Source organism: Athene cunicularia, assembly GCF_003259725.1.
Source record: "Athene cunicularia isolate RWA chromosome 9 unlocalized genomic scaffold, athCun1 chr9_part1, whole genome shotgun sequence".
Taxonomy (NCBI): Eukaryota; Metazoa; Chordata; class Aves; order Strigiformes; family Strigidae; genus Athene; species Athene cunicularia.
Window position 1 is genome coordinate 14874827 of NW_020799110.1, and position 23409 is coordinate 14898235.

The 23409-nt window shown below is 38.7% G+C and overlaps 1 protein-coding gene across 1 annotated transcript; it reads right to left on the reverse strand.

The window, feature by feature from the left end:
• Positions 1 to 752: 752 nt before the first annotated feature.
• CPB1 (carboxypeptidase B1) lies at positions 753 to 21419 on the reverse strand. Its single transcript, XM_026854838.1, has 11 exons — positions 21349 to 21419; positions 21166 to 21241; positions 19458 to 19582; positions 16929 to 17028; positions 15363 to 15464; positions 13912 to 14013; positions 11505 to 11615; positions 11316 to 11406; positions 10395 to 10597; positions 2196 to 2280; positions 753 to 977 (listed from the first exon to the last, which is right to left on the reverse strand). The coding sequence occupies exons 1-11, from the start codon at positions 21417 to 21419 to the stop codon at positions 790 to 792; spliced, it is 1254 nt and encodes a 417-aa protein (XP_026710639.1). The 3' UTR covers positions 753 to 789.
• Between the last annotated feature and the right edge of the window lie 1990 nt (positions 21420 to 23409).

Sequence of the window (23409 nt, forward strand, 5' to 3'; positions counted from 1 at the left end):
TCAGGAGGGGATAATTCTTTACAGCTTCTCATAAAAAACCCCAGTTAATCATTTATCACCAGGCTTAGTCTTTATGGCTGTTTGCAAATTTTCCACTCATGACAGTAGGAACACATGGGACACCAGGAAGTACCGAGACACAGAATATTTTGAGATGCTACTGTAGTGATTGTGAGAGCCTTAAATGCAGGGTAGTTTATAGGATGATTTGTATCAAGTCTTGGTCTTTAAAACTAATAGTAATTATAAGCTTCAGCACTGAGTTCAGATCGGATTAGCAGTTACCTCAGATCCAAAGTAGTTTTCGATGATGAGGCAGATCCAGGGTGGGTTTTGAGAAAATTCACAAGAGCATATCACAACTAACAGAATTTTTAAAGTATGTGATATGAACTTTTCCTTGCTACTGTTGCCATTAGGGCAATGAATGGTTGGATCAAACTGCATTTATATGAATCACCTACCTGTTTTCATTCTGTTTAGTATTCAGGCTGTATAAGTTCTAATGCTCTGCCCGTCTGCTATTTGTAAAGATAATTTTAATCATTAAGGCATCTCTTTTAAATTGATTAAGCTTCTTGCACTCTTTCTTTTTAGACCGTCCTAACTATATCAGTTGAATTAATAAAAGATATAATTTCTCTTGACAAACTTGCAGTTCTATTGACCTATGATGGACTAAGTATATGACTAAGAACATTAAGAGAAATAAAAAACTATTGTTAGGAAAGACTAAAAAGGAAGACATCTTTGAATAAAGCCTTCTTTAATAGTTTTCAGAACTCCATTCTAATACAAGTGCTGAAGGACATAATTGGCAATATATTTAACAGCAAGTAAAGTCTCTTCACAGGTTGGCTTTATCTGAGATTCAGGGAGAATAAAACCATATCTACCAGTGTCTCGGAGCTCAAAAGTGAAAGAGTACTTGATGCCTTGATCGTAAGCCCAGTCATCAGAGCCCCCTGCAGCAGGATCTGTTGATAAAGAAATAAGATGAAGTTTAACTGGAAAAGTGCGGCTACGCACTAAAACGTGATATAGTTTGGAGTCCAGTCACGTAGCCAGAAATGCAGTAAAGACAGATAAAAAGTAATATTCAGTGAATTGACCGATTCCTGCTCATGAAAAAGCTTCTGTGATTTTAGGCCATTTGTGAGCTTTGTTCCAGCTGATGTGTGCAAGCAAATGTAAACAAGTGAAACAGCTCCCTCCTCGTTAAAATTGTGGGGACGCCACGGGAGGAATGTCTAAGGAACAGGAGAATGGCATGCTTGCGTGGCGTTGTTTAGAAAGATTTGCTATCAGAAGCAAATACCCTCTCACTGGGTAGCTTTCTGACAGTCATACAGATGTAAAAGGACCACGGATCTGGAATATCAGCTCCATTTTTCTTCTGGACAAATGTAGCCTCCCTTTCCAGCACTTTGACACAATGAAGGTAGTCCCTTTTGCTAAGGAAGACACCTCCAGAATTGCTAAGCATCACCAGAACATTTTTAAAAGCAAAATCTCCATAAATATGTAAAAATTGGGGAGAATCTATTTTTAAAGGTTTTCTAAATTATTTAAGGAGCAGGAAATAGGGAAAAGAGATTAGTTTCCATATCTCAGTAAATTAAGAGATCTTAAATGTAAGAGACATTAATGTTCTGGAAATCTACATTTAGCAACCTCAGCTCAGCTGTTGACACTGCAAAGGCCATATCCTGACAGCTGAGTTCCCAAGAAGGTTGGAAGAAGGGAATTGTAATTAGTACGTTTCTCAGACTGTAATGCAAAGTGAAAGAAGTAATTATGCGTTTTGCTGGAGTGGTTGAAGCCATTCTTTAGAATTCACATCATCTTTTCGCTTTCACTTGGAGATACTTGCAATGCAGAGAATCTCAGGTTGAGGTTTTTATGCTTAAATCAAAGGGGTGTATGATTTAGGAATTCGTGCTATGCACATGAATTCTTAACAACTTTATCACATCACTTTACCTTCCAGGGGGTCAACACACTCCCTGAGATCCTTAAGGAATGTATCATCACATATTTTAGAAATTATAGATTTCATATATACCTCTGAGTACATGCATGTGAGGAAAAAAGAGGACTACTTAGAAAGAGGAACAAGAATCACTAGAAAACTGCATCTGGTAGTGTTAGTAGCATTTAATATAGATGGCTGGTATATTTAGGCCAGTACTTACAGATCGCTGTAGCTCCTGGGCCGTATGTATATTTGGTATTATACAAACTGGCCAGCTCTTTGGATGCAGCACGAGCAATGGAATTCTGTAGGAAAAGAAGAAGAATAAATGTGGATTTTCTGAGTGAATCTAAGCAAATACATTGTTGATTAAAGTGAAAAGCCATGCTTGAGAAGTTTTTGTTTGAAAACTGTTGTTTACCTCTCAGAATGACTAGATGTCAACAGCTGACAAGGCACAGCTTGCCCTGTTGTTGTGAAAAGAGCTGATCAGTAAAGAACTCTCCTAGCTTTAATGGAGTAGAGACCATTATTGCTCTACTGTGCACTGCTCCACGGATGTACAGCCTGCCGTATAGTCCAGTGTAGTTTGGATGGGTAAGGGGACAACAGGTAACAGGATTTTCTATTCTTAGAAGAAAATTCTACAGGATTAAAACTAAGGAATCTATAATAGCTATAAATTTAGTCGGCTTAGTGCAGTTGAACACAGATACAAGTGGAAGCAGATTAAGGTCTTATAAATATTAACAGCCAGAAAAGGCATAAATTACCCTGGAACCATATGTAGTCTCATTAATTTCAATTCATTTCCTGTGCACGGAGGGACTCATTCAGCTCCCACTGATTTCAGTGAGGGTTGGATCAGGCCCATCAATAGTACTGTGAAGCTTTGTATGTTTGCATTAAGGAAAATTACAGAGTTTGGAACGTGTGGCTTTTCCAGATCTTCATTATACAGCATGTTGGTAATAAAACATGAAAACTATTACTAACAGATGATAAATACGAATGATTTTTGAGAGCAGATGTTCGGTATAAGAATAAGCAATGGGTTGCCATATCTTTATAGCTTGCAGCTGAATGGCTTACTATTCCAGGAATTTCCTCAAGCCCCTTTCTCTGTAGGTTATCCTCTGGCTTACTTCCCAGTGGAAGATATATTGTAAAATATTCTCTGTTCATCCTTGTGCTTCAAGTGTTCCTGTGACTTACTTAAAAAGGCACGTTGGACTATGTGTTTAGAAAATCTTAGTTAAGTGAGAGAGAGCTTTCTCAACTTCTACAAAACAGCATCAAAATATGTTTGCATTAGCACTGGCAGCCTCCTTTATTGCAGAATTGCAAGTGTTTCCCCATTCCCAAATGCTGGATTTTGAACGTTCGAGAATTACAGGAGTTTGCTGTAGGAATTTGTGGTCGTTTGTCATGTTAAGAATATTTAAACAAGGCTGACCAAAGAGTATTTGAAACTTGTCCTTCCACCTATGGGCCGTGCCTGAATGTGGGGTTTGGTTTCTGGCCTCTCTATTGTCAAAACACAAGCAATTGTGGGAAGAATGCTGTTGCTTTGCATTTCACAGTCTTGGATTCAGAGCAATTGGAGTAGCTGAGCAATCTCCAGTGTTGGGGTGTTGTTTTGTTTTGTTTTTTTTGGTTGGTTGGGTTTTTTTAATCCCTTAAACTGTTTTTTCTAAAGTCCATAATAATTTTTAAGACCTGTTGAGGGAATTTTAGAGGTTGGAGGCTAATATCTGCTAGTGAGACCATGTTTTCTTCAGTCATCTTTGTTTATAATATATACATTTAATCAGCGGCTGAGACTGAGTCAAATCTTCTGTCAATGGTGAATGAATTTTTAAATGTAAACTGATTCTTTCTCTTTTCAAATATATGCATAGTGGAAATTAAATTTGGAAAGATGGTCTGGTACTATGGATGGACCTGTTGGTTACTAGTACCTGCCCTCTCTTTAGTAAACTGCATGGTAAGGACAATAGAACAGCAGAGCTGCTCTTTGGGAAGAACAGGGCATGCCTTTCACTCAGCTGCCGAATGATGGCTTTAAAAGACCAGAACAGATACCAGTGAAAGTATGTCAGGAAATGTTATTATCTGAGGGATTTTTTATTATTGGCCAGGAAGTTGTAAAAAGATCTGTAAAAAGAGCAGTTGAGACTTCCAGCTATTAAGAGCCTGGAATCCAAATAAATAATTTCCTCAAGCTCTCCAGTTTGGAGATCGAGGTGGTGTTTTAAATGACCCTCTCTAAGTTAAAAATATGACTAAGAATTTATGGATTCACATGAAATGGAAACCTTATCAGTAGTTTTGATATTTGATTTTTTTCCTTTAAGTGACTCTCTACCATTTGCTTTCCTAATAGATTTATAGTCCAAAACCTAAAGGCAAGAAAATAAATTCCAACTTTACAGGAACTAGAGTCACCTCTTAAAAATTATAACATGACATAAACCAGCAGGAATAATAAAACTTAAGTATAAATACAAAGTATTTATAGTTATTATAAATACCAAAATGTGAGTATAAATACAAAACACAAGGATTTTTTTTTTCTTTTTTTTTCCTAAATAGGACAATTACTTAAAACTATCCGTAAAAGGAAATAACATGGAGATTTATGCAGAGGTATATAAATAATGCCCAACATTTTCCAAAAGCGAAGGTGATATTTAGCTTCTGAAAAGTAATTTGGATTTGCAAGCCTGTATGTTATTTGGAGTACAGCTGCAAGGAAAACACTGATATCTTTTTGACCTTTGAGGATACTCTGCTGTTGAGTGATTTTCTAGATCTCATACAACCGGCTTAACTGAATTGTTGTGGTTTGTTTGGAGTTTGTTTGTTTGTTTGTGGTTTTTTTACTGTAAGAATCCCTCTCTCGCTAGGAAAATTTTGCTGAGAGTTATAGTAGCAGAGAAACAACTGGCGCCCTGAAGTCCTGGAAATAATTCCAAATTAATACCTTCTTCCTTGCAGCAGGAGGTAGCATTCCCTGTGCTGATCACCCATCTGTGTTTACACAGCGGTTACTAGTGTACAGAGTGCATGGGCCAGTGAGACAGCAGAGCTGTGTTCTCAGTTGCCATTATCTTACATAATTCACAACCTTTAAACCTAGTTTTTCACTTACTAGCTTTTAACGAAAGATACGTTACTGGCCTCTCTTCCTCACCACATCTGGAGTTTGGAATGAAAGATAAATGATCAGGTTAAGCACCTTCTGTGTGTTAATAGGTAATTTTACTGGGAGCATCTCCCTCATTTTACTCTCGTATCATCAGGCTAGACTTGCTAGCAAATTGCGGCTGTTTAGAAACACTTCAGGGACACTGATTGTGCAGCTGCTGAATGTGGACAACTCCCTTTGCCCTCACAGTCTGACAGGGATCTGGAGAAGCCTCTTCACTCATTGACTGGACCTCTTGCTCTCTTCCCTCACTGGGCTGCAAACTGATTTCCCGAGGCTGAAAACTGTATTTTCACTCCATCTCGTTCTCATGTGCTATTTAAGCAACCCTCAACTTCCTTTGTAATGAAAGTCTGAAAATGTGGTATTTGCAAAGTTAGCTTTAGCCAAACTTTAGCTAAACTTCTGAGGCTTCCTGTTTTGCCAATAAAAACAGACTCCCCTCAAAACAGTCCTGACTGATGTGTAATTTAGTTTACTATTCTGCTGTTCTTCATAGTTAAACATGTCCCCCAAGAGTACAGGGAATCCAGCCGAGGGGAGGACTTTAGTATGATGATGCTTTTTTCTTTGCAAGCCTGTTTCTCTGTGGCAGTCTCACAGAGTGCTTATAAAAATCAGTCCCAGGTGAGAGGGTTTCCAGTGTGACTGAGTTAAGGTGAATGTGCCCTACACCTGTTGGACACTCTTGTCTTTCAGCCAGAGTCATACATGAGCTTTATCTGGAAGATGCTGCTACTACACCACACTTTTCACAGTTGTAAGACTGTCAGTACAGAGCAGTTCTGTTGTGGGACATCTGTTGTGGCAAACTCCACGGGGGAGCTATGCAGCCTATTTCAAGTGTTGCTATTCTGCCCACTTCCCTGTTTGTTGTGCTTCCCAGTTGACTTTAACAATATTTGTTTGTAACGAGTAGTACAATCACAGGAGTTTGCCACAGCAGAGATACAACAACAGCATAGGTTGCAAGTCCTCATTGGTATGTCTGAGTCTGTTAGATGATAGGACTTATGCTGTTCAAAAATCCTTACCCACGGGTCTTCATAAATCTTAAATGCATTTAGAAAATCAGGAGTGAAAATACTTTGCTTCCAGGCATCACGTTAAATAATCGGACTGATGTTCGCAAAGTCATGCAGTATATTTGAAATTCACTCTTCTTGAAGGCTGCACAGACTCTGGGCATGTCTCCACTTTCTACTTTATCCTATTTTAAGCACTCAAGAGGAAATGAAATGCTAGACCAACCCAATATGGAAGGTGAATTTTGGTGAGCTGAAACGCTGACCAACATGGCCAGTATGCATTCAAGTAATACAAACTGAAATCCTGTGCCTAAAAAATCATCTTGGGTTGTAAATTAGTATAATATTCTGCAGCCTGCCAAACTGTAATAATACACATACATTAATCTGACAGTGAGTATGAGCTGGCTGCAGACATGTATTTGGCACTGAGTTTGTTGTTTAACTGAGAGATGGAATTGAACCTGGAAAGGAAAGAAGGGCACAATGCACATTCCTCTGCTCTATCAAATCATAGTTCAGAGCCAATTCAAATACAAACAAGAATTGATAAAGCTAGATTTGTCTGCTGAAAATGAGGAAAGCGTAGGGTGACTTAATAGGAAGCTAAGGCCAAAATATGAACTGATTAAAAAATATGGGCTGAACTGTTTATGAAACGTGTGATTAAACACAGAGCTCTTTATTGCAAGAGGACAAAAATGTGAATAGTAAAATAAAGATGAAAAGAATCTTTTTGGGGTGTGGAGACATACCGATCTTGCCAAGCATTTTTTTTTAATTGTGAAAAGCTAATGCTTCTGTTCTCTGTAGGAGATGTATTCAAGTGTGCATTCTGTGTGCAGGGTAACACTCCAGGGTGTAGTAAAGAGTGAGTCAAGAGGATTATGAAGCAGGAAAAATGTGATTACCCAAAAGGAGCACATATTTCTTTCAGGGTGTCATCACAAGAATATTGTGTAACTTCTGAGAAATTCCTGCCCTAGATTTTCCTGTCTTGGGTGTTTTTATTTTTGTTGTTCAAGTATTGTTTGGATAACAGTGAAAGTTCTGTGCAACACCCCAGGAGGTGGAGGTGGGGGGACAAAACAACAACCCTGAATAAAGGGAGAAAAGTTTTGGGGAAATCCTTGTGAACTTGAGATCCTCAAAAATCCTCTTGCATCTAAGGAGAAGACTGGGAAATTGTGGGAAGAAAGGGACATACGTGACTTTCATCATATTTTACACCCCAGGGCCAGGGGAGGCTGAGGGACAGTTCTAATACCCAGCTCAGAGTAAGTTACAGTAACTTTGAGGTTGTTCTGATCTGATACAGCAATGAGGCGGAGCATAAAGGATGTCTGGGAATCTCAGAGCGCCCTGTTCTACCCGAGAAAGCCAAACTAGAACACTTCTGGTAGTTCCTTGAAGCTGTGAACAGAAAAAGTTTTTTGAGCCCCGAGGACATGCTGTTCAGTACGCTTGAAGGAGAGGAAGGTACAAGCATTCACTAGATCTTTCTCTTCGGCAGACTGAGTGTCTTCAGTCTCAGATTACTCAATTTTGTGCCCTTTTATACCTCAGACACTAGAATGCAGCATAAGCCCCATGGTATTATGCTACCTTTAATTACATACAATGGAACAAAGTGTTGTTAATGATAAGCAGACATGTGAGGTTTTGTTTAAGCACATGTCCAGTTGCTCACTGAAAGAGATAAGAAAGTGCAACTATATTTCCTTTAATTTATTAGATCTGTCAGAGTAAAAATAACATCTAAGATAAGATAATGGCACTATAAATTTTGCTTCTTAATTTGCAAAATGATTTATGATCCTTTTATTTGCCCAAACAATTTCTATTACAAGTTGAGATTCTCATTCTTCAGCATTTCTCTAAATTCTAAATCTGGACAGAACTTTTAGATATGAAACACAATTGGCATACAAAATACTACCTCTTTTTGTAGCTGTCTCATTTCAAGCAAGTACAATTGTTGATAGAAAATCTTAAATTTTCTTTAGTCACAGCTTAAATGAATGTGGTTTAGTTATTTGAAGTAACCTGAAAAGCTGCACTTTCGAACCTGACCCAGAGCCTGTTGAAGTCAGTCTTTCTATTTAATTCACTGATATTGGAGTGAATTAGGCCATTTCTGTTTAATTATCCCAACTGCAGGCAATGTTGATTGGGTGATACTCTGATCTCATTCTCCAAAAGAAGGATTTTTGGCAAGAAGTCTTCCCTTGTTAAAATCAGATACTGCACAAGTCGAACACCTCTGGGATCCTGCTGTCTTTTTGTTGGGATCACCAATAGAGGAAATATTTTCCCTTAATTAAGACGTTAAAAACACTCATAAGGTCACCTTGTCATGGTGGTGAGATTTGTGATTGCTTTGTAGTGGGAAATAATGGAGCTCCCTCTGGGATCAGTGTGCCCGATTTAAAATATAGGATAAAGTGGTGTTGGAAAGACTAACTCACAAAATGAAATCAAATGGTTGGAGAGACATATATAGCCTGCATTCCTGAGCTATTTATTTTTCATGCTTAATGGTAATAGCAGAATTGTCCTCTGTGGCAGGAAAGGAGAGCTTTTATTGATAAAAATTGTAGGGGTGATTCATTAAATTTTATTGTGTATTAGAATAAAACATTGCTAATATAAAATTTGAATTTAATGAATTAGAGAACCTAGAAAAGCCCATAGGTTCTTTCTTATTGTTAAGGATTGTTTTAATAATGAACTGTCAATGTAAACTTTTTCCATTTGATGCTGTGAGAAACATGGTGTACTTTTAGTTATGTTTCATCACATTTGCTCTTGATTCAAAAAATTGGGCAGAATGTTGTGCAAACTTTTAACATGTGGGAATTTTGTGATCTTGACAACAAAGCAGCTTCAAGGGGGTTATTTTGTTTTAGTAATTTAGACTAAACTGCAGTGTGTGAAATGTGAAGCTTTGGTAAAAACTGAAGACAATAAATTACTACAGGTCCCTTGAATAATTACAATTAAAAATTTCTGGAATATAAATTAAGAAAACAAAATCTTCATCTTAATTTCATCCTTACTTTTAAGCTGTAAAAAATGTAGCAAGAAACCACACTGTTGGCCCCAGTCTGCTATTTGTGTTTCAGAGTCATGACATCTATTTGGGAGCATTCATAAATCTGTCAAACCTGCACAGCAGAGCAACACACAGTGTGGTTGCCTTGGACTTTTGGCAGCATGCAGGAAAGAGGGGGAATCAAGATTTGTTTGTTTTGTTTTGCTATGTTGTTTTCCCTGCCAACAGCTTCTAGTTGCTAATATGCCAAAGAACTGAAGTAATTTTATTATTCATGATTGTTGATTTTTTGGCCTTATAAAACGTTTGCAACTTTAATACACATTTAATAGTTTTAACCCCTCTCTCTGTTTTTAAGTATAAATATATATATATATTCCAGCCTGATGTTATCTCACTTACATGGCATTAGGGTGTGACATTTCTCTAGGATGAATAAAAGAGACATTGTCCTTTAAAACACCACATTCATCTTCTTTTCCAAATAAAAGGTGTGTTTGAATCCAGGCCTGTTTAGAAAGGGCTCAGAACTGAAACTTTTTACCAGTTTTGTAGCTAACTGGTTTTAATTATACTTCTGACCAAAACTGCCTTGCTGACCTGAACCTGTATCAATGTTTCACCATTATTTCAGTGAGAACTGAGGTTCAGTAGGAGTGATGGACAGAGATCCTTGTCTGCTGTGGATGATACTGGTTCAGTCATTTCTTAGTTACTACAATCTACTAAGCTGTTAGCTTGACTTACAGGGCATAATGTTTCTATGTGATGTATTAAAGCTACATACACAGCAGCCTCTTGAGTCAGGAAGAAGCAGTGCTGCACAGCACAGTGGATTTCTGTATAGCATGACTGGAAGACAAACCTGACCTTGTGGCAAATTCATTGTGTATGTGGAAATTAAATAAGGCTCTGAAGTTTATCCTGTGCTTGAACTATCTTGAAGCCATCATGGTTTCCCTTGTTCTTGCTATGAAAGACTGAAGTATTTTCAAAAACTGGCAGTACAGATACTTTCCAGATGTTAAAGAAACTGCTTGAAGTTAAATGGACCTAAATAGCAAGTGATGATTTCTACTAATTCTTTTCATTATGTTAAAATGACAAAGAGACTTAGAGACTTACCAGTTCCTCGTAATTTGATGGTAATTTGTAAGTATATGAGTAGGGAAACAGTAGCAGCTGGGAATAGGAGTGAACCGTCAAGTATGCCTTGACTGTAGAAAGATGTTCACGAATAAAATCAGCCAAAGCCTTGGTCTCCTTTTCAGACTCAGGTGCAGAGCCACAGTAAGTAGGATCACAGGGTTTTTTTGAGGCCCCAATAGCTGGGAAGAAAGGTGAATTTAATTTAAAAAGTTGGTAGTTAGGAGAGTTATGTAACACAACTTTTGTAGATAAGCCTTGGAAATCATACTGACACACATGCCGTATCAGAGGACAAAATATTTCATTGCATAGTTAAGACACTGGGCAACACGACATAGCATTAAATAAATGGACCCTGAACAGTGTGCCTAGTGGCAAAACATGAGTATTGATGTAAATCCCTATATTATGTAGTGATTTCAGATACTGATTTGCTTCAGTACTTAACAGTCCTCTCCTTGCCTATCTCCCCCATTTCTAGGATGCTTCCAGGAAACAGCCAAGTGAAAACCACTCAGAAGAGACCTCTCTCCACTGAGTGAAACCAACCAAAAGAAAACGCTTTCTGCTTATGTTCTGAACTCACAGAATTGTGTGTATATATATGTATGTGTCTGTGTACACATGCGTCTAAGTGTAGATATATTCACGTGTGCATGTGTATTTGTACATTCACAGAAGTAGTCATACTGATGACGCTAGAAAACAAAAACCAAGTCTGGTTTTTGCCCAAAACTGCTCCAAAAATTGAACACAAGCTACTCCACAATGCTGCACCAATGGTCTGCACTCAAGCTTGAGCTGGAGCAACCATCAGATAGGGAAAATCCATAATTAATTATCTTGGCTATTGCACCTCTGTGTGATCGCTTGCAGCTATTGTTAGGAGACACTTACTGCACCAGCCAGCATTAAAATTCCTGTTGGGATCTGTACCAATGCAACTGCTACCAGCATTTTTAGAGCGTGTCTTTCTCCACATGCGGTCCTGAAATAGAATGGTGAAGCATAGATCAAAACTAAGAGAAAGTTCTAACAGTGGGCTTTTCCAGCAATACTCTTCTTGAGAAGGAAGAATATACTTACATTTGTCCAAGTGTAAACATAACCATCAATATTAAGAACAGGCAAAACATAAAAGTCCAGTCTGTTGAGAAGTGTGGTCATGACACTATCTTTTCCATAGGTCTCAACAGCCTAGTTGGACAAAAAGAGAAAAAGCTGATGATGCCTTCATAGATTTGTATCTCCTGTATGTATTTAAAGGCCTGGGTCTAGGTCAGGAATTAATGTTATGGGCAAAGTCATCCACATCGCTCCATCGTGTGAGATGGCAGCTCTGTGGTATTACATATACTTAGAGGATTTACACTGATTCAAATGACGCTGCTGTTAGAAAGCCATCTCATAATGTTGCTTTACCATATAATATATGTACCGTAATGAGATGGCTTTCTAACAGCAGCATCATTTAAGTCAGTGTAAATTCTGAGCAGGTTAATAAATCACTGGAAAGAGATTTCCATCTATTAGATTCTTGTTTACAGATAGAGCAAGGTTCCTGTCCATATATTCTCCCTACATCCTGTCATCTTAAAGGTTTGGGTTTAATTTATGTGAGGAGGAAAAATCATTGTTCCCATTTTTTTATCTGTTGTGAAGAGTGCAGAGAAATTTAATTGATAACCAAAATTATAGAGAATGTTTCCAAAGAACATCCTTACACATTTCCAGCCATAATGCTGTGGATGCACATATTCATAGCAAGGCAGATCTACCCCTGCACTTTTCCAGATGCACATTGAATAATAACCATAAGAACTCCTGCCATGAACCTATATATCCTGATTGTTCCTGGCCTGGCACTTAGTATGGTTGTTCACAGGTTTATATCTGTGTCGAGGGAGCATGTTGCATGGAGGTATGTTGACCCATGTTTCCGTTACACAGACATAAAGGACAACACAGGGAGCAATGCAATGGAGAAGGGCACCTTTTGTCCTGTAATTAGCAAGTGGGAAGGTTGGATGTAGAATCTAGAAAAGCTGTTTCAGATCACTGGAACATACTTGTCCTGTGTTTGTTTTTGCTTTTGGGGTTTTTTTTATGCTCATCTGGGGATTTTTTGGAGATACATATCACAATCTACTTTCTTTGTGTTTTTTTCTAGTTTTCTTTTCTGTCTAGAAGCCATCCCAAGTGAACTGCGGATGACGCTCAGAGGACTGTGCTTTTAAAGCACTTCTGCCTATCCACACTTGGATCCACTGAGCAGAGCCACTGCTGGTGTCAGGTATACCCATGCATTAAGTGACCAGACAGTGAAAATGACAGCTGCAGTGACGTGAATTGCTAAGAGAAAAATGGTAGCACATACTGTCTGCAGCCTTATTAGGAGATAATGAAATCACATTCCCATTGACTCCACCGAGATGTCACATTCAATTTCCACTGCTCCCTACACAAAACCTCATGGCTGTCTGGTAAGACTGAGATTGTACTTGCCACCAATGCCTCTGCCAGCATGGCTCACTCACGTACTTTGGCTTTCCTTTACTTGGGTTTTAAATCCCAGCTGCTGCTTCTGGATTTGCTTGGTTTTAATCTCCAAGAAGGAATTCTTACAAAATTAGAGATTCAGTCAGTGAGTTGTTCTGCTAACTGGATTGATCTCCCTCCAGCTGAGGGGGACTGTACCTCTTTTCATAGAGAAGACTGGGCAGCATTTGATAACTCCCACCCGCTTTATCTTGGTGGTGAGGAGAAGGAAAAGACAAAGGAGATAAAATTCTTTAATTCATGGCCTAAAGTATCCCAGCCTGCAGTGAAGATAATTTCACCTATGCAGCTCTTTCCTGAATATAGCTTCATGTTTTAGAAACGATTCTGTATAACTTAGTGGCAGCTCAAAGGAATGTATATGCTTTTTCCTGTTCCTTCATGGAGTTTAGAGAGCTTCATCTATAGTCTTCCTCCTCTCTCCGGTACATTTCCTCAGTGCACTCTCTGCTGCTTTACTGAGTAAATCTGTTTGCAGAGAATACAACACCTGATGGTGTAGGAAGACAGCTGTTCTGATGTGCACTCACATGCCTTCTGATGTGCCCTCGAATTGCCTTATTCCCCACTCCTTACGACTACGTAAAGAAAATGACTATAGTGTTACTAGACCTGTTTGCTTGTCTCTCACCTTACTCTTACTACAGGTGCAAAAAGAAACTTATAGACTGTGTAAGTAACTCCTGTAGCTCTCAGTACTCCTTACACGTGCTTTTAGGTAGTCTTAAACTGCTGAAAGATTACGGGCCCAACCATCAGGATCTGCTTTAAGTAGTTACACCCTAACCATCTGAGGTGAGAGAAGGGATGTGTGGACAGGTATTTAGAGATGAAAAGACAATCTGCAGTGGCCTCGGCTCTTGCTGCTCACTTAAGATTTTCTTAAACATAGTTGCATTTTGTAAAATATTTTTTTGCCATTAAGCTTACTGACTTCTTTCACAAACCACTGGCAGAAAGCCGGGGAAATCCACTCTCTTGCATGGAAACCACAATCCATAAAGATAGCCTTCTTATTTGGACCACTTTTTCCCATCTAGGAAAAAAAAGCAAACAAGAAAATCCTAGGTCTTGAACAAAATAATTTGTATGCAGAACAAGTCAGTCAGCTTGCTGACCTAAAAAATCAAACTTTATACAAATATAGTATCCCATGATTAAATGGAAATCTGTGGAGTGCTCTCAGCTGTAGCTGACCATGACATTCAAGCTAAAACAATAGACTCTTAATCATTTAATTTTTAATAATGTGGATAAGCTTCCCCACCCCCCCAATTATTTGATTATTCTGCACTGTTGATTTATTTCCTATAAGTCTCTAAGAGTTGATCTTGTTTCTTTGAATGATATATTATTGTAAATGCTTATGTAATTTGGGGCAAGTAATCTTTATCTTTTCACCTTTATTTAAGTCATTGTATGTTATTTATTCATAAGAGTTACACCAAAAATTTGTCGTGGTTTAACCCCAGCTGTCAACTAAACACCACACAGCTGCTCACTCACTCCTACCCCAGCAGGATGGGGGGTGGAGGATTGGAAAGGTAAAAGTAAGAAAACTCATGGGTTGAGATAAAAATGATTTAATAATTGAAATAAAACATAATAATATAATAATAATTTTTAAAATTGTAATGGAAAGGAAACAGAGAGAAATAAAGCCCAAGAAAGGCAAGGGATGCAAATAAAAATGATTGCCCAGCCAGTCCCTGAGCAGCAGCCCTCTGGCCCACCTTCCCCCTAGCTCATTGCTGAGCACGATGCCACATGGTCTGGGGTGTCCCTCGGGTCAGCTGGGGTCAGCTGTCCTGGCTGTGCCCCCTCCCAACTGCTTGTGCACCCCCAGCCTCCTCGCTGGTGGGGTGAGGAGCAGAAAAGGCCTTGGCTCTGTGTAAACCCTGCTCAGCATTGGCTAAAACATCCCTGAATTATCAACACAGTTTCCAGCACAAATCCAAAACATAGCCCCATACTAGCTAGTATGAAGAAAATTAACTCTACCCCAGCCAAAATCAGGAAAAAATCATATGTGATGAAGATACAGACATATTTGTTGCCTATTACTAGTGAGACTGACATTTATAAATCCTTTTAGAGTAAATGGGTTTACAAACAACAGATGGAGAGACCATAAAGGTAGATAATCATTCAGTTAGCTCTCAGGAGTGTGGTTGAATTTATATGTCTGAACTTCTAATAGTTCATTATGCCCCCTTTTTAAAAATAAAATCTTAGAAGTTGTAAAAATCATAATAGTAGTGAACAAAATATATTTTCTGCAAAAATGTATATTACTATCTTAGCATCATTGGTGTTTTAATGGACATCATAATTTGTGGAGGCTAACAGAGGAGAAGTCTGGCACAAAGAAATCAAAGCACTTACTTTGAGAAGGTACATTGGCCGTCCTTCGTATGTTTTCCCGATTACACTGCGAGAGACAAGATCTGGGTTCTGAGCAGCAATATCAGCAGTCCAAGCAGCTATCTGTTAGAAAAGGAGGTTAAATTTACCGATGTCTTTGTTCCTCAGGTCCATACTAATTAATTCACAGACTTAAAGCCAGAACAGTCCTTCTGAGCATCTGACTTTACCATTTAATCCAGTTTGTAGATTTCCAAGAATTATTTCCTACTTGTACTAGAGCTATATGCCTGAATTAAGATTTTCTAGTATAAATTTATCTAAACCTGTCATTAGAGTATGGCTGGTGGATTACAAAACCCTTTGAATGCTGACCCTAAAGAGTTATGACCTTGTTACCCCTTAAATATTCTTAACAAAAGAAAACTTTTTGTTTCTTGTTCAGCTAAGTAGATTTAATGCCTTGAATTTTCTACCTGCTATAATGTTTTTCAGTCTCATGGCTCTTTTATTCATCATCATTCTTGAATTACTGACAGAAGTGTAGAACAGGGATTTGTAGGAACAGTCCACCAACATCAGATACAAAAGAAAGAATATCTCCTTCATTCTATTTATTATTTAAGGGAAGTAACAACAGCCTTTATTATCTGAGTACTGGAGGAGATTTCCTTTGTTACAGGTGCTTTCAGAAGCTCACAAAAAAGTTGTCACATCCACATAAAAAAAGCATTTCTTGCCCAAAGAGCTGTCTATGAAATAAGAAAAAGTCAGGAAACAGCAGTGAGATCTAGATAAACTGGCAAGGAAATACTAGAAATAACAGTGGACATTATGGATGTTGGTGGGTTTTTTGCACGCCAACAACCTTTGCAGAGGGAGAGGAGCTTTTGTTCATATTTTTAATAGCCTTGTAAAAGGAAACTTTTTTTTTTTTTTTCAGGAGAATTCTGGTGGAAGAAAATTTATTAGTTGTGTATATGTTCTATAGAGATACCACCTGGAGAGGAAATACAAATTTTCTTGTTTGAAACTGTAACAGTGGGCAATGATTGGCACAAAAAGGAAGGAAAAACATGAAAGGGAGATTGTCATACTTTTAAGTGTAAGAACTGTGATGCAATGGATGATAAGGAGCCACTGCAAAGACATGAAGAGTGACGTGGTCAAGACTACGTGTCAAGAAAAATGAGCCTGACTGAAAAAAGGAGGGAGGAGGGGAAAGTTTATGGTGGAAGATGAAGAGCTAGAACTGGAGCAGGGAATGGAATCAAGTTTTTAGCAGAGGAGATGGGAGAAGGAGTGAAAAGGAAAGAGCAAATGAGTAGTGAAGCATGTCAGCCTGGTCATTGGACTTCTGCCAGAGTGTCTTTGCAGCACTGGGAGCAGCAGAGGAAATAGGTGTAGGGGGATGGGTTATACAGTTTAACGCAGTAATGAGCAATAAAGGAGAAGAGGAAAGAGACTTTGAAGAAGGAGTTTATCATATTAATGGATGGAACAGAAGGAAAAGAGAGGGCTGGAAGCCCTTTTGACCACAGAGACTAAGGTACTGAGCTGATAAAGTGGTAAACTTCTAGACTTTACCGTTTCCCAGTTGTTGTACTTTTCATAGCTGTGTGCGGCAATACGAGCTTTGCTGTCAAACTGAGCGTCCAGTGCAGCCTGCAGGTTGTCAATCAGAACTCTGCAATAAGGCACCATGAAAAGTGTAAAGAGAAACATACAGTTGGCTAGCAGGAAAGTAAGCATCAGGTAGACATTTCAGGGTCTTCCTGAAATTAAGGCCACATGGATTGTGAAGTGAAATGTGGGGCGTGTGGTGTGATTTATGCATTTGAAAAGAAGATATATTAGGTTCAAGTTTCAGCCTACTTCCTGCCTCAACCTTGCCACCAAACTGATCAGGGAGCAATAGGTTTCTCCTAATTAGCACCTACCTGCTTATTCCCACACTAACAAAAACCTCCAGGGTGGCAACAGTTTGGTTTAGGAAGAATGGCAATGCTGAGGCACAGTGTCTGTAGGAAATGAGCTCTGGGATGACCTCGTGTCGCCAGGTTGCCTCAATAGGAAAAGGGTCCTGTCTTGAACTCAGGGCACTGGTGGAGAGTTAGACTGCAGCAACCCAGACATGTTTGACTGATGGAATTCTCTGTCAAACCAAGCCTCCAAAGCTTAGGTGTGGTTTGACATTTCTGCTGCAGGTGGCATTATCCATCCTCCAAGCTACTTTAGTGCGTGCTAGGTGGGCTATTAAATAGAACACACAATGACAAGAAATCCCCAGAATCCTGTCAGAATTGGTTGGATCTCTCCTGTTCATCTTTCCCTGGGTCTGACACAAAGGCACAGCTCGTCATCAAGCATACTCTTAAGGACCTTTTGCTTATATTTTAACTTTGGCTATCAAAAAACGAGTCCTCTTGTTTTTCAAGTGCTTGTCTTAACATTCTTACAAATCTTACTCGTCCAGGATATGTCCTTGATAATTTGTGATTGGGATAGAAGAGCAGAAGGCCAGTTTGTGAGGCACCACCAGCCTTCAGAACAAACAGTGCAAATGACTACATTGACATGATGTCATGGCACTGCAGCTGCACTTCAAAAGAATTGTAACAGCTTCGGTTGTCACAAGGACGCTCTGCTCAAGGTTTTCAGGGACGCCTTCCAGACATTATGGCCTTTGTTCCAGTCAAAAGATTTGTGCATGGACCTGAGGGAGTTCATGAGTATTATAGGAAAAACTAACACATGTAGAGTAACTCCTCCTTTGGCAAAGAGGAAATTCCAATGGAAATGGATTCCCGTGCTGTGGCATTATTGAAAACAATTTATTCTAGAGTGATTTTAGATTCCGTTCTCCCAGTGGCAACTTAATCAGACATGGTTAACATGAGGCCAGTAAGTTTAGGAATGGATTATGCTTGGATTCATCAGATCATAAATGTTACGTTTCATGAGAACTGTGTGGTGTCCAATGAAAGAGTTTGGTCTGGTAGAAACAACAGTGGGGCTGAGAGACAAAAACTCTCCACTCAGCCAAATGAAGTAATGAGAATTTGATCAAGTAATACTGACTTTCAGTGTCTGACTACATGATGTTGACAGAATGTTCATTACACATCAAAGAAGCCTGATAATCAAACTGGGTTGAGCCAGTTTGCAGTGCTCAGGTGGAGCTAAAGGAGAAACAACGACAGACAACTCCACTTCAGACCAAAGACAACTTCTCATCCTCAGTTAAGGCTTGCATAGTGCCTTACAGGTATGAAGTACAAGCAGGTGCCTGGTCCTGCTCTTTTCTCCTTACTCTCTCATTAGTGCTACTCACTTCAGTGCTTCTGTTCTCAGGGGTGTGTGATGTGGCAGTGTGGTTTATTCCCTCCACTTATGCTCCAGTTGTATTCAGTCATGGAAACTCAGGGCCTTTTTACTTCTGGGTAATATACCTACACAATACTTAAGCCCATTAGGAGCTCTCTCTTTAGAGAAATCCTTGCCATGGATCTGCTCTGTGACTTGAGTAAGACCAAGGCTGTCCTGCGAATCTGTTCTCCCCCCACGCCTTGGCCCTTCACCTAGCAGCTGTCTTCTCTTTGTCACCAGCTGGGTTTCTTTGCCCCTCTAGCTATTATTGTTCTGCAGTTTAGAGAACTCAGTGGGGAGCCCCTCCTGGTGGCCCTTGGGGCACACCATTTTCTGGCTTCAGTTCCCTGATACTATCATGCAAACCCGTCTGGTGTACCTTCTGTTTTTTTTTTTGTTTGTTTTTTTTTTTTTTTTTTCTAGATCTTTGCTGCGTTTTGTCTTTAGTGGGAAATATTTATTGTCCCCTCCATACTCCAGCCTTGTGTACTGCAGTGAGCTTTCACCTCAGGGAAATTCCTGGTAGTAATCTTTCTTTCCTGTTTCTTACCCCTATGCACATTTCCCCTCACCCCTTTAATGCGGAGCAGCTACAGTCCATTTGAACTGCAAAGAAAGTAGAGGCATCCGCAGGAGGGATGAAGTTTGTGACAGGAAGATCAGTTGACAAATACGAAAAGATCAAACGCATTTTCCCCAGTATTTAACCTCCTTCTGTTTAAAATACAGTAGTGAGAACAAGCTTACCTATACTCCACTCCACTTTCTTTCAAAAAATCTTCAACCTCAAAAGACTCGTCAGCTTCAACTCGAAAATCCACTTGCATTTTTGGCCTTACCAGTGTGACAGAGTCTGGCTGCCAAAAGTCAACCTGAAAGAAGGACAAATGAATACATAACAAAACCCCAACATACACATGGCTGTGATTTTTAGGTGGGTGTATGTGTGATGGTGATGTTGACTGTGATTAATATACTGGATTTCATTCCTATCCTGTACACTGACCTGACCTTGCTTGCCAGAAGTATGAACCTAAATTTTGGCCCTGAAGTTTATATGGCAGAACTCTGGAGATGGCAGTGACAGGTTCACAAATGCCAAGTATTCTACAGTGTCTGAGTGCATACAGACCTGTGAATATAACTGTCTTTATGTCCAATGAAACTTCTTTCATTTTTAGTACAGGTTCGTTAGAGGTTTTTGCCTATAAGCGTTACACAGAAAATGGACTCAGTAGCAGAGGGACACTACATGAATAGTTTACATAAATCAGCTGGGAAAGACTTTTGTCTGTAGGAGTGCTTTTAAGAATCAGTTCACTGAAGTTGATATGAGGAACCTGTGCCTTCAGAAGGTGTTTAGTTCAGGCTGGACAAATGACATGCTATTACTATTTGCTGAAGTCAGCTTCCAGACCTCTGGATTTAGAAAGGCCAATGAAAGCAAAGCTGGTTTGCCAACCTGATACCTTTTCAGGCTTTCATCTCTTGAATGTAAAGGAAATTGAGACTGATGGGCATATTCACGAACTATGTGTCTTCAAGGGAGATGACTATTCCAGGATATACTACATCATCAGTCCTGACTGATTGCTTTGTATAACATTGGTAAGTCGGGGATCTTTTTTTTTTTTCTCAAAAGAAAAAAAAAACAAACCAAACAATCCCTTTATACTACACACTTAAAAGCAAGCATGGTATATTAATTTTCTTAATATTGGCAGCACCATTCCAATAGTATATTCTACAGAATACTGTTCCAGCATGCTGTACTAGCCTATTGATGATAGTTCTCCACATCTGTACTTTGTTAAAAATACCATCCTTTCATCCCACAGATAATGGTGTCTTTTTCACAAACAGCTATTTTATAACATCAAAGCTGAAGGGAAATATTGAAAACACATTTGCTGTCTTTATTGTTTCTCCTCATGTCATTGTGTCATCATATATCTACATCAAGGTCAGTAAGAAATATGCAGCTTGGTTGGAAAGGAAGCTTTAAAAGAAAGTCAGAGAAGAAAAGATGACATATGAGAGACTAGAGGCCAAAGAAAAGTTCAATTTGTTGGGAGTATGGATTTTTAGATTATTTACATGAGCAAAATGTTTTGCCTATGATGGTAAAAGTTATGGTAGTTGGGATTTCCATGTTTTATCTAATACATTCTTGAAAGCACCCAACACTGAATACAGCATTTCAGATTAACTTCTATTAATAAATTCTGATGGGCACTTTGATATTCAGCCCGGGTTTACCAGACTTTCTAGGAAGGTATTGGAATGTATTTGTACAGCTCTAGCTTCATCACCTTGTCCTGTTCCTTCTGAAGAAACACTCCAGCTGACTTGAATGGAATCAAGATTAGGTCTTTAATTCAGGAGCATGATTTTTTTTTTAAAGGAGAAATGTTCCTTTCAAATGCAAGTATAGCCCCTTCCCCAAGTTCTTTACCTCCATGTTGCTGGCAAGGGAGCTGATGATTTCCACCTGCTCATCATTCTGTGGAATCACACGGAACACCTTCTGCCTGAAAGGGGAGAAAAGGGTTGGATTTGAAACAGGTAAGTCAATTGAAAGGCTTTTTGCTCATGCAGAAGAAATTGTGCAAATATAAAACCTGGTGTTGGTTCTTACCCATCAAAGGCATGATCCTGCAGGTGAGCAGAAACAGCTGCAGCACCTATGAGAACCAAGAGCGCCCACATTTTTTTAAAGAAAAAAAACAGGTCTTCAGTTCTGTGATGCTTTTATAACCCATTTTGTCCTGCTTTTTATCAATACACCAGAATAACCCACTGATCAACTGATAGATTATTCCCTTGGCCTTGTTTTATTTGCATACTATTTATAATGTGTGTTCTACTCCACACCTGTGAAAACAGCTGAAAGTCTCAAGGGGGGCTGCCTAAAGAATCTTGCTACTTGAGCTGGATAAACTCTTGATATGAAAAATAGAATTTAATTTATGTTCTTTTCTGTTATATGTGAATTTTGATTAATTTTTTTTTCAATCATTTGGTTGCTGGATTACAAACTTGCTAATACTTTACTGTTATTTTATGTAATGGTAGATGTCTATTGGATGTTGTTGCAGTGTGACTGGTCTTAATCATACAGCATCATCCCTCTTCCTGAAGAATATGGGGCTGGCTCTGACAAAGGAAGAGGAAAAAGTTAGGATGTACCAATTTTTTTTTTTTTTTTTTTTTCCCAACAGAGAATAAAATACTGAACTTGTTCTTTGCTCAGTCATTTCACTGAAACTTGTAAATCAGGTGTCTGCAGAACTGAGAGTGTATAAATTTCTAGTCACAGCAGAGTTTTACATATACTCCACATGATCCATTCAGTGATTCTTGCATAATTTAATCATATAAGCATCAGAGCTAAGCACTACTGTGGGCATTACATGTAGGCCAAGAAGATCAAATGAAATGTAGTCATACAAAAGCATTTTTAGTTTTACCTTTCATGATGTGCCTAAACTATCTGAGAATCAATAATAGTGTATTTGCATCACTGCACTTGCATCTGTTTAGTTTTCATTAACGAGTACTTGGCATTCAACGTAATGTTAATTGTCTGTTGATGCTCTGTCCTGAGGTGACCGCTGTTTTTGACAGCCTCTAAATGAATCAGTGTATAAATATCATAAAGAAGAGAATTTATGAGCTCAGTTCTGTCATCTGCTATGCCTAAATGACCAGACAAATTAAAGGGGTTCAGACACAGATAATCTAGAAGATATTTGACTCCATGTCTGGTATTTTGTAGATATCTACATATATGTGTATCATATAATATGTGAAAATCTATTAGAAAATTAATATATATTAATCTCAGACTAAAAGACATAGTTACAGTTTCAAAGTGCAGAAATGACCACTTTAAGAATGAATGTGGCATCAGACTCTTCATCTAATTTTTTATGAGGTTTTCTGGAGTCAACTCAGTAAAGCTACAGCAGCTTTATATACAGAATACCTAGAAATCTATTTTAAAAATCAGTGTACCAAAGATGCAGCAGTTTATGCTTGACAATTTTACCCATGATGAATATGTTCCCAAAAGTAGACTCCAAAACTGCACTGAGCCTATTCATCCAAGACTGTCTTTGCCAATTTATAGGGTTTGAACTCTCTTTACAATGAATGACCTAACTTGTAGCACTGCAGGCTCTTGCCCAGCAATAATCTTACTTTAGAGTCAAGTCTTCTAAGAAGGATGACAGCAGGAGTTATTCTGACTGACTGCCAAAACAATACTGCAAAGTCTGCAAAAGTTTTAAGTGTACAATGATGAGATCCATGGTATCAGATACAATGGTCTGATCCCATGAACATTGCTAAGACAATAATATGAAGATGATCAAGCCCAGATCTTGCAACGAATAAATGAGCACAGGAAGTAATCAGACAAATTGCAGATGTCATCATTCTCTGTTGAGCACTGAGAAGCATCTTGGAAATAGAAGACTGACAGATTTCAATGCCTGAGTTTACTTCTAAGAAATTATTTACTTTTTCATGCAGTTGGAGATGATGAGAGTTTTTTTGTAGCATGATATTTTTTTTCTCCAAACAATAACTGATGCAGCATTACTGCCATCAACTACTGAGCTGGCAAGTTATTACTAAATACTATAATTTCTAATGGCTGTTTTTGCTGTTTCCATCCCAGACTAGATCAGAAAAA

What these genes read in the sequence shown, in the direction of transcription:
- CPB1 (XM_026854838.1), bottom strand. Translation starts at nt 21,419, where the DNA reads ATGTGGGCGCTCTTGGTTCTCATAGGTGCTGCAGCTGTTTCTGCTCAC. An exon ending in TTTTAATGCTGGCTGGTGCA is followed by an intron (nt 10,598 to 11,315) that starts GTAAGTGTCTCC and finishes CTTTCTTCCCAG; the next exon opens with CTATTGGGGCCTCAAAAAAA. An exon ending in CCCAGGAGCTACAGCGATCT is followed by an intron (nt 978 to 2,195) that starts GTAAGTACTGGC and finishes CTTTATCAACAG; the next exon opens with ATCCTGCTGCAGGGGGCTCT.